This window comes from Marmota flaviventris, chromosome 7 (genome assembly GCF_047511675.1).
Source record: "Marmota flaviventris isolate mMarFla1 chromosome 7, mMarFla1.hap1, whole genome shotgun sequence".
In the NCBI taxonomy this organism is placed as follows: domain Eukaryota; kingdom Metazoa; phylum Chordata; class Mammalia; order Rodentia; family Sciuridae; genus Marmota; species Marmota flaviventris.
Genome location: NC_092504.1, coordinates 94995364 through 95012258, shown reverse-complemented (window position 1 = coordinate 95012258; position 16895 = coordinate 94995364). Strand labels below are relative to the sequence as shown.

At 34.5% G+C, this 16895-nt stretch overlaps 1 protein-coding gene across 4 annotated transcripts in view; it reads left to right on the top strand.

The window, feature by feature from the left end:
- The window catches only part of Bank1 (B cell scaffold protein with ankyrin repeats 1), a 290834-nt gene extending 275129 nt beyond the window's left edge, over nucleotides 1-15705 (top strand). For all 4 annotated transcript variants that reach the window (XM_071614504.1, XM_071614502.1, XM_071614505.1 and 1 more), the window contains 4 exons: nucleotides 8253-8282; nucleotides 9296-9348; nucleotides 10725-10789; nucleotides 11043-15705. In XM_071614504.1, the coding sequence (XP_071470605.1) occupies nucleotides 8253-8282; nucleotides 9296-9348; nucleotides 10725-10784 (143 nt within the window). In that variant the 3' untranslated portion in view covers nucleotides 10785-10789; nucleotides 11043-15705. The remainder of the gene's footprint in view (nucleotides 1-8252; nucleotides 8283-9295; nucleotides 9349-10724; nucleotides 10790-11042) is intronic.
- Nucleotides 15706-16895: the final 1190 nt, after the last annotated feature.

The window sequence follows — 16895 nt, the reverse complement described above, 5'->3', positions numbered from 1 at the left end:
TTGTGTTATACCTCAAGACCTTAAAAAAGAGCAACCTAATGCCAAAACCAGTAGAAGCTAAGGAGTAAATAAGATCAGAGCTGAAATCAATTAAATTGAGAATAGGAAAACAATATATAGGATCAGAGCAACAAAGCGTTGATTCTTTGAAAAAAATGAATAAGATTGACAAAACTTTAGCCAAACTAACCAGAAGAAAGTGTGAGAAACAAATCAACAAGATCACTTAAACAGAATTAAGGAAAAAAATCACACAATTATCTCAACAGATGCAGAAAAGGACTTTTAGAAAATCTAATTCCCATGTTAAAAATTCTGGAGAAGGTAGGGATTGAAGGAATTTACCTTAACATTGTAAAGATCATTTCTGAAAAACTCAAAGCCAACATCATACTAAATGGAGAAAGACTATTTTAGAGGCATTTCCTCTAAAATCAGGAAAGAGACAAGGCTGTTCACTCTTGCACTCCAATCCAATGTAGTCCTTGAAACACCAGCCAGAGTGATTAAGCAAGAAAAGGGAATCAAAGGGATACAAATAGGGAAAGAAGAAGTCAAACTATCTCTGTTTGAGAACAATATGATGCTATATTTAGAAGACTCAAAAACTCCAACAGAAGACTTCTAGAGCTTATAAATGAGTTTAGCAAAGTGTATAAAGTTAATGTCCATAAATCAATAGCTTTAATATACTCCAACAGTGACTCAGCAGAGGAAGAAATCAGAGAAATCATCCCATTCACAATAACCTCAAAAAAGAGAATACCTGGGAATTAATCTAACTAAGGATATAAAAGTGATCTACAATGAAAATTATAGAACACTTGTCATCTGCTGCAGCCAGGATAGTGGGTGAACAGTTAACCAACACAATTAGTGAGCTAGATTAAGAAAATTCCTTAAAAATTATAGAAATAAGACAAGACTCAATTATTAGTGAAAAGTGGGGGATGATCCAACTCTGGTGGACAATGGCTCTAACAAAAAAAAATTAGAATATGCATTTTATTTTTATAGATAGGAACACCAAAGGGCTTCACTACGAAAAAATTCTTGAGGCAATAAGGATGAAGTTTGAGAAAAACAATATGGTTGAGGCTTAGCAGGTTATGCCCATCTCTTTTACCTCTGGGCAGCTGGGATTTGAAACCAAGGCTTTTTAAACTAGCAAATTCCTTGACAAGCATAGAATCTTCCCATTAACAGGAGCCATGATTTTTGCAAATGGACATTCCCCCAGACACTTTCACACCACAAGATTCCCAGAAGCAATGCCTCATTGTCCAGGTTTTGCATAATTCAAAGCATTGATTTATTAACTGCTTTCAACATCTCCCCCTTCTTTATTTTTTAAATGCAGTAACTTGAAGTTCCCAGATCTCCTCTCTGAAGTTACAGCAACCTATTATTATGACACAAAAGAGAATTAGTAGCAAACATATCATTCCAAAAATATACCACATGGAATGTTTCAACATATTTCCAGAATTAAAACCATTTAAGTCATGAAGTATTTGTTCAGCTAAAAATGCAGGATCCAGGGGATCAATCATGCTATTCTGAATATCCTGAATGTGATGATGTAACTCCAAAAAACCCAAACTGTTATTATTGCTGTGCCAAATGCCCATTAAATGATTTTTTACCTTTTCCCAACTCCATTTGGAAACATTATATTTGGCTGCAATAATGCAGACATACTTATAGCCAGCATGGCAACAAAGCCTTTGATTAAATTTGGGAGTAGAACATTCATTTTCAATATTTCCAATTCTTTGGACAGTAGCTTCCAAAGAATTTAATTTAGTCTCAATCTTTTCATCAATATTTACCTGATAATGTAGGGCCTTGGAAGCATTTTGAGCCAAATTATTAAGAAAATGAGCATTTTAAATGATTTGAGATAATACACAGAAACTTTCACAGTAGAGGCTATAAAGAATATTAAAACAACTATTCTAAGAACTCTAAAGCCAATAGCATAATCAGGGTCTGCCTAGCAGGGCATGCATTTGTTTTAAAACTTGAACTCCAACATCAGCCTAACAAGGCCCTGAAATGTTAGCTAGAAGTAAAACAAAGGAGGGTTGGTAAAGAATGATTATTCCTTTCCTTCTATTATATCTGGTGATACAGTTGGTTAGATTACAGCATACATGATATTTTTCTCCTTTTCTTTTTACTCTTACGTTTCCAGAAATTAAAGCATAAGGAGATTGAACACAGGCCCACAGGCCATAGCAAAGCCCTCTTTGAAGTTCCTGTCTATAAAGTCAAGCTTGGGGCCTTCTGTGTGCTGGAGAAAATCTGAGGCAACTATTAAGTGCCACAGATCATTTGCTTGCCACCATCACTGAAAGTCAGGACATCACCAACAAATCCTCCAGGAGTCAAGGAATCCTGATGTAGCTGTCTGTTATCAATTCTTGGAGACCAATACAAAATATATCCACCATTTCTAGAGACTTTATGTTGCACTGGCAAGATATTTGCACATTCCATCCATTTAGGAAACGTGCCAAATTCTATTACAGAATGATTAGGGTGGTAAGGTATTGGTGGATGTTCTATGAGAATGACTGGCTTGTTTTGAGAAAGTCCCATTTTAATAAGTGTCCAGACATATGATCTTAAGTCCCAGGGGCCAGTATGATTAGCTGATCTATGCCATCCATATGCCAGCTTTTCCTCAAAGTTTACTTTTAAACAGCCAGCATGTTTATCATAGAACCAACATATAAGTAGATTCCCACTGTAGCCAGTATAACTAAATCCAGTTACATGAATAGGTGTCATGTGTTTATCTGTAAATACTAGGATGGATTCTCCAGTCCACACCGCTAGGTGTACTAAATGTGGATCTGGAAAAGAGTTCCAATAAGTTTCCCCATGAACTCCACTTACCTGGCAGCTCAATTAAGCCATCATAACCACAAATATTGTGATTGGAGACTGGGCACCTCCCTTTGTTCAATCATCCACTCAACCTGATACGTTGGGTTCTTTAGTTGTGCCCATGTTGGCAAGTTGGCCTTCTGAGTCTGTAGAGTCCTCCTCTTCCTCCTCAGCCTGTGGTTCCTGCTGGGGTCAGGATCAACACATCCAGTCCAATCTTTAGTCATTTGAACTTTGGCTCCAGGTCCTCCATGTTTGATGAGTAGAACCTTCTTGGGGCAAAACTTTCCAGCAGTAACCTTTTACAGGGTCCTTGAAATTCACAGCTGGGATGCTAAATGCAAATCTTTTATACTCTGTTGAATGCAAAGGTATAGTGAAAAAACAATCTTTCAAATTTATTACTATTAATTGCTGATCAAGAGGAATAACTGCAGGAAAAGGAAGCACAGGCTGTAAAGCACCCATTAATTCCAATTGATTGCTTGAGATCTTATAACAATCTCCATTTACTAGATTTTTTCTTTATTACAAAAATTGAGGTGATTGCATGGGCTAAAATTAGGTTCAATGTGACCAGCTTGAAGCTGTTCTTGAATTAATATATGAACCACTCAAAGTTTTTCCCTTGTGAGGGGCTGTTGATCAACTCAGACAGGATCATCAGATAGCCGATTTATTTTTCTGCTTTTTTCTGGGTCCAAGAAGAGATCAATGCCTTCATTAAAAAGGCTGATTAGGTAAATATCCCAACCCACGTCATCCTTGCTGAGGGGACTGTGGTATAGGTGCACACCTTCTCTGTTGATCTTTCCCCAGTTCTTTAGTGGAGATAAATCCTTGATTAAGCATTTGAGAAGTTACCACTAAATTAGGATTCATTAATAAAACTCCCATATTGCTTAATATATCACAACCCCATAAATTTACTGGCAAACTTTGAAGGACATAAGGTTATAAAAGTCCTGTTTTGCTGTCTTCATCTTTCCACTGAAGAACTGGGTAATCTGAGCAGGCTTAGAAATCTGACTAATAGCTTTTAAATAGCAGGAGCTATATGTATAGTCCATCCTTCTGGCCAATGTCTTATTGAGATCACAGAGACGTCTGCTTCCATGTCAATTATCCCTTTAAATACTGAGGAAAAAAATTGAAAAAGATCTTAGAAGATGGAAAGTTATCCCATGTTCTTGGATAAGGAGAATCAATATTGTCAAAATGACCATACTACCAAAGCAATATACAGATTCAATGTAACCATCATCAAATCCCTATTACCTTCTTCACAGAATTATTTTTAAAATTCTTAAATTCATTTGAAAGAAAATTGATCCAGAATAGACAAAGCAATACTAGGCAAGAAAAGTGAAGCAGTAGGCATCACAATACCTGATCTGAAATTATGCTTCTGAGTTGTACTAACAAAAACAGCATGGTATTGGCATCAAAACAGACTTGAAGACCAATGAAACAGAATAGAAGACACAGAGATAAATCCACATGCCTATAGCTGTCTGATATTTGACAAAGATGCAAAAAAAATATACAAGACAGCATTTTTTAAACAAATGGTATTGTAGAAAAATGCAACTAGATCCCTCTCTCTCTGTCTCAACCTGCACAAAACCTAAATCACAATGGATCAAAGACCTAGGATCATAGACCAGAAACTTTTTAACTGCTACAAAAAAAACATAGAGTCAACACTCCATCGTATAGGTGCTGGTGCCATCTTCCTTAACAAGATCCCCAAAGCATAAGAAATAAAATCAGTAAGTAGGATGCTATTAAACTAAAAGCTCTGTACAGCAAATTAAATAATTAAAATCATGAAGAGAGAGAGAGCCTTATGGAATAAGATAAATCTTGGCCACCTACACCTCAGGGCATTAATTTCTAGGATATACAAAGAACTCAAAGCACACAAATACACACACAAAAAAAAAATCCCAATCAATAAATGGGCAAAAGAATTAAACAGAAACTTCTCAAAAAAAGAAACACAAATTTCCAATAAGTATGTTGGAAAATGTTGGTCACTTGAAAAAATGTTTTAACATCTCTAGCAACCAGGGAAATGCAAATAAAAACTGAACTAAGATTTCATATCACTCCAATCAGAATGGCAAAGATCAAGAATATAAACAACAATAAAAATAAATACTGGCATGGTTCTGAGGAAAATGTACACTTGTACATTGTTGGTGGGACTACAAACTAGTACAAACACTCTGGAAAGCAATATGGATATTCCTCAAAAAATTAGAGATGGAGTCACCATATGACCTAGCTATTCCACTCCTTTGTGTGTTTCTAAAAGACCTAAAATTATCATACTACACTGACACAGCCATCTCAATGTTCATAGCAGCATAATTCCAATAGCTAAATTATGAATCAACCCAAATGCCTGCCAGTAGATTAATGGATTAAGAAATTGTGGGAGATATATGTACATACATACACACACATACACACACAATGGAGTTCTACTCAACCATAAAAAGGAATAAAATTATGGCATTTGCTAGTAAATGGATAGAAATAAAGAAGATCATGCAAAGTAAAATTAGCCAAACTCACAAACTCAAATGTCAAATGTTTTCTCTCATATGTGGAATGAAGATAGTACTCTAAAGGAAATAAAGAGGGAAGAATATGATAAAAAATAACTAATCAAATAAAAATTAATAGATGAGCTAAAGGAAGTTCAGTGAAGTAGAAGAAGGAGAATGGGAAAGGAGGGAAAAGACAGGAGGGGAAAGTTGAAGGAAAGAGGAGATCCTGAACTGAAGTCAGTTTTCACACATGTATGAGTTTTTCAGGGTGAACCAACCATATGTAGAACTATAAAGCTCTAACAAAAAATAATTGTTTGATTCACAAAATAGAAAGCAACAGAAGAGGAACTTAAACAAAACAGATAAGTGAAAAACCAAGAATAAGATGGTTGCATTAAACTGAGCCATTTCAATATTTATGTTAAATATAAATGGATTAAATACCTCATTTAAAAGGCAGATATTTTCAGCCTGGGTAAAAAAGCAATACCTAAGTTTCCACTGTCTGAAAGATACACATTTAAACTATAACACATAGATAATTTGGAAGTAAAAGATGGTGAAGAATCTGCCACACCAACAGTAAGCATAGGACATCTGGCAGGGTCACATTAGCAGAAGACAAAATAAACTTCAAAGATTACTACAAGAGATAAAAGATAATATTACATAATGACAAAAATGAAGTTCAACTAGGAAGATATAATTATCCTAAATCCAAAATTCAAAACTCATGAAGCAAACTGACAGTGCTCAGAGATATTCTTACTTTTTTCTTAGTAATTAATAGGACAAACAAACAAAAATAAATGAAAATACAAAAGTCCAGAACTATACTTCAACTAACTTGATCAAATTGGCATTTACAGAACAAGGCATCCAAAAAACTCATGTTTGTTAAAGGTGTGCATGGGACTTCCACCAAGATAGACCATCTGTTGAACCATCAAACATTATTTTACTTAAAAGAATTGAGACCTCACATGTGTTCTGAAAGATTTTGATATCATATTGTCTTGCCACAGTAGAAGTAAATTAGAAAATAACAAATTAGTTACCTAGAAAATCTCTCTAAATTTTTTTAGGAATTAAATATAACATTTCAAAATAATCAATGGGTCAAATAAGAAATGAAAATATTTCAACTCAAAGGATAATGAAAGAAATGTATCAAAATGTGTAGAATGCAACTCCAATAGTTATGTGGTTAATAGAGGAAATTTTGTAAATATAAAAATTATGATAGAAAAAACAAAAATGTTTTAGATCAATGATTTAAGTTTACATTTAGAAAATTCAAAAATAGGCAAGAGTAAAGAAATAATATCACTGGGCTGGGGATGTGGCTCAAGCGGTAGTGCGCTTGCCTGGCATGCATGCGGCCTGGGTTCGATCCTCAGCACCACATACAAACAAAGATGTTGTGTCCGCTGAGAACTGAAAAATAAATATTAAAAAATTCTCTCTCTCTCTCTCTCTCTCTCTCTCTTTAAAAAAAAGAAATAATATCAGAAATTAATTTTAAAAAAGGAAAGAAATTAACAAAAGGGAGAATTTACAAAGCCAAAAATAAGTCATAAGTGATAAATAAAATTGATAAGGTTGTGGAGGAATTATCAAGGAAAAAAAAAGGAAAACAAGTTATCCAAAGTAGAAACTAAATAAAGTGGGTTATCACACCAGATCCTATAGGCATTAAAAACATGTTAAGAAAATATAAGAACTTTTGCCACCATATTTATTATCACTTAGCTAAAAAAGAACAAATTACTTCAAAAACAAAACTTACCTAAATTGGCTCAAAAAGAAAAAAAATCCATACTTCTCTGTGTATACTTCTGACTTTCAGAACTATGTAAATATTTTGTGTATTTAATAAACAAGAAAGGGGTAGGGAAAGGAGGCAAAATTTTATACAAGCAGAAATAAATTAGCTGAGGAGTATTACAAATAAAATGTTCATACTAAAGGAGGATGGGAGAAAAAGAATATAAATAAATTAGAAAACAGTGTGTTCTAAGGCTAAAAATAAAAAAGAACAGTAGATAAACTGTTGGAAATAATCCAAAAGTTGAACAGGAAAAATGGGTAATTATATCATGTTATATTTATACGATAAGATACTACTCAAGAAGTAAGAAGGGATACTTACTATTATACATAACAGAAATGAATCTCAATCAGTATACTAAGTAAAAGATCATCAGAAACAAATGATACATGCTATATAATTCCATTTATCTGGAATTCTAATCTACAGAGATAGAAATTGGTGGCTATCATGAGTAATATTTCAATGAAGATTGACATGAGAGTATGAGGGAATATTCTCTACAGATGAAATTATCTCTATGCTATTGATTTGGTGGGTAGGTGAATTTTCAGATTTTTCAAAAATCATCAAAGTATACACTTAGAAATATTTAAATTGTACCATATGTAATTATTCCTGAATAATATTGATGTTTTAAAAGAATGGAATAGCTCAGGCTAAAGGAATTTCAAGACTAAATAGCAAGCTTTTAATTGTCAAACAAAACTAAAACCATATACACCTTGGGACAAGTGTTGGAAGAGAAAAAAATTAAAGTAATGAAAGGTATGGTTTCATGCTTAGTGACCAAAGGGAGATAAATTTAGGGTAAGTAATTTTTTAAATCAGACTGCGAGATTCATAGCCACCAAGACACACCACTGTCAGACAACAAAAAGAAAAGACCTTGGGGTAAATGTTGAACAAAACTCAGTAGAATGTGGTTGTTTTTTTTTTTTTTTTTTTTTTCTTTTTTCTTCTAGATAAACTCACCATTGTGCATCATCCCAGTGGTAAGTGTCTGTTATTAATGGAAGAATCTAAGACTAAAATGAAGTTACATTAAAACCAGTTTTAATATTAATGAAAACCCAATATGACTAGGTAAGTCAGTGTAAACATTCACATAGATTTTACGTTTATGTGTAAAACAACTTGACGTCCAACATAAATGTTAGGTGATTCTAGAATAGCAATGGCAGAGGAATTGTAATAGAGTGAAAGAAGCATGTGCATTGACTGACTGACCTGGCTATTCACAACTTACTAGTTGTTACCTGTGGCATGTGACTTCAGCTCTCCAGGCTTGTTTTCTCACATGTAAAATGGAAGAATTGTACATAGAGATGGTCTATAAAGACTGATAATGATTTACAGAAATGGAGGCCAGTGGATAAATGAAACTATTGATAGAGCAAATGAAATTTGAGTAACATTTGAGAGAGCAATTCACTTGAATGTGATGAGGCAGGAGTGTGTGCTGAATACTGGGAAGGTAGAGAGGATCTAGCGACCAGTTACAGAACTGGTGAATGATCCAGAGGCAACTGTCTACAGCCTGAACCAAAGCACTGACTGTGGGATGGAGAAGGAATAAGACTGAGTCCTGTAGTTGGGATGGAAAATAGGAACCATGTGGTGAAACCAGGAGGAGCAATGGTGTAGGTCAAAGGTGTACAGAAGGAGCAAGTATGTTTTGCAACTGGCCAATCCTGGTGAATGGTGAAAAGAAAATGAAGAAGGTATGAAAAAAGGGAGATTGTTCCTCAAAGGTATTATTATAAAGATTATTTCTGAAGAGAAGTAACTCTGCCATATCTGACCCAAGTCAATCCCTGTGAGTAGGAGAAAGTAATAGCACACTTGCCAAGGGGACTTTTCCAATACACCCTTTTGATCTGTTTACTTATCTTTCTATTGACCCATATCCTAGACTTTGTATATGTCATGTTTTTAAAGTATTGAATAAGTGAACCATTATATATGCGAATGACTATAGAGGTAGTAACAGAGTTTGTATTTCTAGGTAACACTTCCCCAAATGAAAATATGTTGTATAATAATCCCTTCAGCAATAAGGTAGGTTATATTTAATTTTTATAAAATATTTTAAAAAGAGAGAGACATGTGGATATATTGCTCAGTGGTAAAGCACTTGTGTAGCAAGTGTGAGGCTCTGGATTCAATTTCCAGTACTGCAAAAATAAAAGAAGGAAGATGGAAGGGGAGGGGGATGTAGGGGGAGGATGAATTTCTCTTTTGATAAAGAACATGGCCTGAAAAAATTTTCTATGTTATATGTACTTTGAAATAAATATGAACCAAATAGGTTAGGTGAACATTTGACTACAAAAAATATATGAGCCATAATTTAAGGAAATTATTTGGAGAAAAAAAAGAAAGAATTCAAAGGGGAAAAAAGCATTTAAGCCAAAGTGTACTGAACTCAACATGTACAGACAAAATAAATCTTAGAAGAATTATGAGTGCCTCTGTTTTAACAATAGGATTATGATGATTCTATTTGCATCAGAATGGATAGTACTTAAAGTCCACTTATAGGGAAAATACAGCCCAAAAATATTGTTGATACAAGTGTGCATTACTTCACATCATAAACTTAATTGGAAAGAAACTGCTAACAAGAAGCTAAAAATAACACTAAGCAAGGAGAGCAGCAATTGAAAACAGAGACCAATTCAAAACAACACTGATAATGTCCTGACCACAAATTTTCCTTTGTAAAACTCATGTTATTCCAACTATCTACATATGTGATATAGAGAATTTACACTGTTACCAAAGGTCATATAGCAGACAGATTTCTTGCTAAAATTCAAAATTAGAGTCCTTGGTAAGCTCTCATAATGAAACAATTTTAGTTTTCTTAATTTTAGTGACCCTTTAAGCACTCTTCTGTTTCAAATAAATCATAAGTAATCATAAAAATCATTTGCCCTGAAGAACTGTTGGAAGCTTTTGTGTTTTTGGATCATTTTATGGCCCACCGACGAACTATAGAGCTATATTATAGAGACTCATTAGATAGACTCATTCATCTACAGCAGAATTGTGGATTGTACCACAATCCAGGAGTTTATGAATATCTTTGTCAATCAAAGATTCTTCCACAAAAATCTGAAGTACTAAACAATCATGCCATATCTTTTTGAGAATAAATTTTTGGATAAAGTAAAGAGAAAGCAAATTCCCAATGCTCAGGTTATTTTCCCTCAAAATCAAAATAAAATTTTGGCTTTGATGTACTTGAAATTTGTAATTTTGATTTTGATTTTCTTTTAAGATGGAGATTGTCTTGCCAGTTTCTTCTGTAAAGCTGTTTTCCCCATGGCTGTGAAAGGCAACCATGACTTTATTGTATTTCTTTATTCAGCCTTAAAATGGAGAGATGCTAGCTCTGTTTTGTTTGTTTGTTTGTTGTTTGGTTTTTCCAGCTTCCTCCTCGACTCCAAGTTGAAAAGGAATTCGGTGTCTGTTGCAGGAAAAATCAATAAAAAAGGTAAAATACTAGCTATATGTTTTTAGAAAACCTAAAGCAGACTTGTTAGGGACCTGAAGGAATCATTTGTCTAGGAAACAGAAATCTTTAAATATTTCATTGTCTTCTCCTAAAAGGATAAACGTGTATTTTTCCAGCTAAAGGTGATTGTTCCTCATAAAGATTTACGTATAGGGGTGATTTTATGCAAGTTAATAAATTTCATTTGATGTGCCATTATTCACTAATACATTTCCTGTGATCTCATTTTCAGGTTATGTTAATAAAACTCAAGAATGTACAGACATTGTGCTTTCTGAGTGAAGCAAGCTTGCATTTGAATTGTCTGCTCTCTTCAGGGCAAGTCTTTACCATGAAAGCGGAAGCAAGCTCTGAATTTGGGAATTTGTTATTGCCACAATTTATCAGTGTCATACCTACTCCAAATGGATGTTATCAATGTTAAAATAGAATATCATAGGCCAATAACATATTACGAAAATTCTTGCATTTTATAATGCACTTTGCACTTAAGAAGCTAGTTCTCATTTTGAAAAGTAAAGAAAAACAAAAGCAGAGAAGTTAAATGCTGCATAGAAAGTTATTGAACCTGTTTATGGCACTAATAATAATAGATTATTCCCGTGAAAATACAAACCGACTTAGTACATGTTTGCTTTTCGTGTCTAAAGTCGAGAGTCCTCACATCTAGACAATTGCTTTTGTTACACTGTTTAAAGAAACCTTCCTTTTGTTAGTTCTTTTGTTTTTTTGCTTATATCCCTGAGAATATTATATTTTTGAAAAATTTTGTGTATCTCAAAATAATACACATTTATAAAACCTATCATTAAGTCTTTATAATTTCATCAACCTATTTCTTAGAAACAATTTGCTACTTAGAATAAAATGTAATTTTTTGTGGTTGTGGTTGTGGTTGTAGCTGGTACTGGAGATTGAACTCAGGGGCCCTTTATCACTGAGCTACCACTGACTTACATTCCCAGCACCTACCCACCTCCTTTTTTTTCCTTGAGAAGGTGTCTTGCTAAATTAGGTTGCTTAGGGCCTCACTAAATAGCTGTGACTGGCTTAGAACTTGTGATCCTCCTGCCTCAGTCTCTAGTGTTTCTGGGATTACATGTCTGCACCACCAAGCCTGCAAAATGTAGTTTTTATCATATAGTGATCTCAATTGATAAATGCCACAAGTAAATTGAATGTTTAAAAATATGTCTGATTTCTCAAAATAAATTAAGAACTACTAAAATTTTCCACTTGTGAGTTTAAAGGAGATCTATCAGTTTTTTTAAAAAAAAATAAATCAACTAATTTCACTAGATAACATCCATATAGTAGAATACAAACAAATATCTATTTAAAGTAATTCTGTAAGATATTTATCAATGGTTTCTCATATCTATTAACATCCTCAAATAAACACAAGTTTTTAAAATAATGCAGTAACTTAATCAATCCCTAATAGAAGCTGCTTTTGAATAACTTCTGGAAATTCAACCCATATTTTCACATCCAAGATTTTTTAAAATGGCATACCCTGCTGTGCACTGAGCTTCAATTTCTGTGAACTGTCATGGCCAAGAGTTAGGATAAGCAATGGAAAACTGATAGCTTTTCTACAATTTCCAGATTCATAAAATTCAAATAATTATATCATTTCTCAAGTAAGAAATTCCATATTGGCCTGTGACCAATGCCAGCAGTTTCACTATTGGCTTTATTCTCCTTAAAAATGTGAAATTCGATGATGATTAAATTGGTAACTTTTATCACAATAGTGCACTTCTTTCTTGAGACTCAAATAGGGGTGAAGGTGGGAGATAAGACCTGTAGATTATTAAATTCTTTAACAAAGATAGAAATCTAAAACCAGAACTCTAACTGCTACCCTTATGAACTGAACTAACATAGATGAACACCATGGTCAAAGCTTCTCTAATGGCCTCTTTCCCTAGACATTCTGGCCCTTGGAATTGTACTCCTTTTTCATTACAAAGAAACAGAAAGATCAACCTAGGAATAAGGAGATCCTCCCTATACTTCTTTCACCATGGCTCCCATTCCTGACCCATTAGGCTTTGCCAGAGCTGGGAAGAAGGTTAGAGAAGGTTGGAAATGGGGAGTCAGAAGAAGTCTTTATCCCACCTGTTGCATAAAAGAACGAGATGAGAAATAAAGAAATGCAAACAGGGAGGAAGGATGATCCAAATGTGGAAATAATCCTAACTGAAATGTTCCATAAGGAAGCAATGTCTTTTCATTCCTAGGATGAGGCCCATAGATGAAGCTCATAGATAGAGAACATATAGAATACTATCTGCTAAATTTCATCACATAACACCAGCTTCTCCTTCTAATGGAAAAAAAAAAAAAAAAAAAAAACAGGGAAAATGGCAGGGAAGTGGAATGGAAAAGTTTGACTTTTCCTTGGTGATTTGGAATATTTCTAAAAGTCACTGCCAGAAAAGGAAGGACTGTAGGAGATCTTCTAAAGACTTTGCACTAAACCTGGAAGCTGAGCAGCCAGTTGCTAATGTATCTTTACCTTGTCATCATCCCTTCTTCAAATCAGCTTTGTTCTCAAGGCATATCTCCAAAGCCCCTGTTCTCAGGTTCTTAAATTTACCAGCATTCTTGCTTTCTAGACTAAGGTTCTTAAAAATTTGCCAGCACTCTTGCTTTCTAGAAATGTTTGAACTGGTACTGAATGCTATCAAAAGAGTTTTAATATTAATTCCATTTCTACCCAGTTATTTTTCAATAATAACAGAAAAATGCAAAGAGTCACAATATCTAGAGACGCTTTTGATTATCATGAGTAGAGAGTCAGTACTCCTAGCATCTAGGGTGTGGAGACCAGGGATGCTGATAAAAATTTCAATAATACACAAAGAATTATCCAGCCCAAAATATTAGTTGGTGCTGAGGTTGAGAAACCTTGATCTAGACTATAAAGTGAAACAGGATGAACACTTGAAACACAGTTGTTAAAATAAAAACAGTAATTTTATATGGAGTTGTTGAAAGCGAGAACCTATATGATGGTATAAGTGAATGTCCTTATTTTGAAGTTTATATGGCTTAAGCTTAAATGGATCATTAAGTACTCACTGGATCAATCTCATATATTTTTATTTTTTTTAAAGAGAGAGAGAGAATTTTAATATTTATTTTTAGTTTTTCGGCGGACACAACATCTTTGTTTGTATGTGGTGCTGAGGATCGAACCCGGGCCGCACGCATGTCAGGCGAGCGCGCTACCACTTGAGCCACATCCCCAGCCCTCATACATTTTTATAAATCAATATTTTTATATCAATGGAACCTCTAATTTTTAGAAAATGAGTCTGTTCTCAGCATTTTATGATGAGAATATCCTTATAATTTGAGTCATTTTTACATCCTACTTGTACACTATTTGCTCACCTAACCATATTCAGGAGGCCAATTTTAATAACTTGGACTTATTTGCATTTTCACTTCATATTGCTTTTCTGAATCAGTAAATATTTAGGGGAGAGCTCTACATCATAAGCCTGACCTACTGAGTCTCAGCTGATTAGCACAGATCTAGTATGAAGTCCCACTTGCAGCCCTTTGTGTTGCTGTGTGGACCAGGCACACTGTTGACCTGCCCTAATGTGTGAGGCCCACTCTTAAAGGCAGGGCTACCACAAAAAACAGCAAAAGGTACATACAACTCTTAACACAACAGACCTCAAATGTACAAATAACAATGTATCATTTCTTCAATAACTCTCATCTTCAAAATGCAGATGACAAAGCTTCTTAGGTAATTTTATGGGTATTAAATGACAGCATGTACTTACACAGCCAATACAAAATGCTGCATTTAAGAGCATTAGCTTTGAAGTAAGACCAATCTAGTTTGACCCTTGGCTCAGATATGTCCTAGGTATATAAATAAAGTCCAATTTTCCATAGTGTGTGTGCTTCATCATTGATAAAATAAGGGTAGCAATAATAATGTTAGCAGATGCTGAGAACTAAATATAGGGAGATTGTTGAATTAATTTATCACCCAAAGAAGACACTCATGAGTAAAACAGAATACTGTTAATGATTAAGATGGAAAATAAGGCATAACCTAGGACTATCTTGAGCATGAACTATGTGTATGTAATGACCACTTTACCTAAATGAGATATAAGTTCTTGGAACATTTTCACTCAGTAAATAAATGGTCAATCATGATAGTTTTCAAAAACCAGTCTTCCATGAAATATGAACTTTGCATGATCCTTTAGACTGGATTGTCCTGAATGGTTCTTATGCACAGCCTCATAGCAAGTGATTCAAATCTTTATCATTATAAAAAAATTAAAACAATGATTACAAATGCTTGAATAATCCTCAATCATCATAGATATCAGAAGCCTATAGAGAAAAAAAATCCATAATGAAAAGATACCATAGCAGCATTTTCTAAGTTATGTTCTAAGAATGGGGTATCCTGGACTAAAATGAGGTTCAATGATCCAGTAAGTTTGGAAAGTGTTATTGTGTTTTATACCATTTTAGAATAGCACACTATATATTAAAATATTGAAAATGAATCCTGCAATACAGAAATCTTCACTGTTTGAGAACACTGGCTTACATTTTATGTATACATAATTTGGCCTCATTTTCCATGGAATTGGAAAATAAAGACTGCCTACAGGATGCCTGGAACCTGTTGAGATGGAGTCTGAAACCTGGTCCCGTGGGAAACAGTGTCCTGATCAGCAATGATGCCTGCCGCGGCTGTAGTGTTGTGTGGGAGGATTGGTGGCACATGTGATACATATTTTTTCATTCAGGATTTGCAACTACTTGTCATAAAATTGAAGATTAAGTCCTGAATTTTTTAAAATAATAAAAGGTTCACTGAATAAAGTTATACTGACAGCTATCACCTGTTTTCAAATGACTTAGTAAACATGTCTCTGTATAAACATGATAGTTTCTGTTTAAGATTCTGTTTAGTTTATCCTGAAGTCAACATTAAGCTCAGTTCTACTCAAACTAGTGTTAAGTCATTCAGAGATGCTGTGCATTGAAATGCAGGAGACCAGGAGCTGCTTCTGAGTCTGTGGGATTAAGTGGGAGAGCTTTGTCCCCCCTACTCCTTGCTCGGAATAGCAATAGTGACCTTCAGAGAGAGAAATTAGCCCTTGGCAAATTAACTAACAACTCCTGATGGATTGTCTCATTTCTCAAGGTGGAATAGACACATTATATCAACGAAGATAAAGGTGGACAGTTTTGCCCCTAGAACTTTCCATTTCTTTGTTCAAGCAAAAGAAAAAGGATTCAGGGAAGTGTCAACTGATGTTGTTTTGGCAGGCAAGCCTGACACTGAAGTGAAAGCATCTGCAGTCATGCAAGGAGCCCTGAGCTCCCTTGCAAGACATTGGCATTTGTCACAATGTAAAATGAGGTGTTGTATAACTCAGATGTGACAAGTCATGCTTAGTACCTCCAGATATTCCGCATCAGCTGACTTGGGGAATTCTAGCAGGTGAGTTGCCATTAGCAATAACATTGAAGGACATAAAAAATATTTATGATCTCCATCTGTTCTCTTTACTCTAGTTTCCATAAACTGTGTTTCCTTGACAGAGATATTTATATACCTTTCCACTTGGATTTTGGTCACAGATGATCTAGCCAAGTTTATTATCCAAGTGTGGGAAAATGGCAAACTGAAAGATCAGTTTTATTTTCTGAATTGTGTCCCACACACTCAAAAAAATGTTATGTTGAAGTCATAACCACCAGTATATCAAAATGTGATGTTACTCAGAGATAGGGCCTTTCAAGAGATATGTAATATAAGATGACATCCTTCAGGGGGGACCTAATTTCATATGACTTGTCATTCTTATTAGAAAGATGTGGATGTGTACAAAGGTAGAGTGATATAAAGACATAGGCAGATGATGACTATCACTAAGCCAAGGAAAAAGACCAGAACAGACCATCGTCAGTGTTATGGTTTGGATGTGATAAGCCCCCAAAACTCATGTGTGAGACAATGCAAGAATATTCAGAGGTAAAATGATTGGGAAAGCCTTAACCCAATCAGTGAATTAATCCTTGA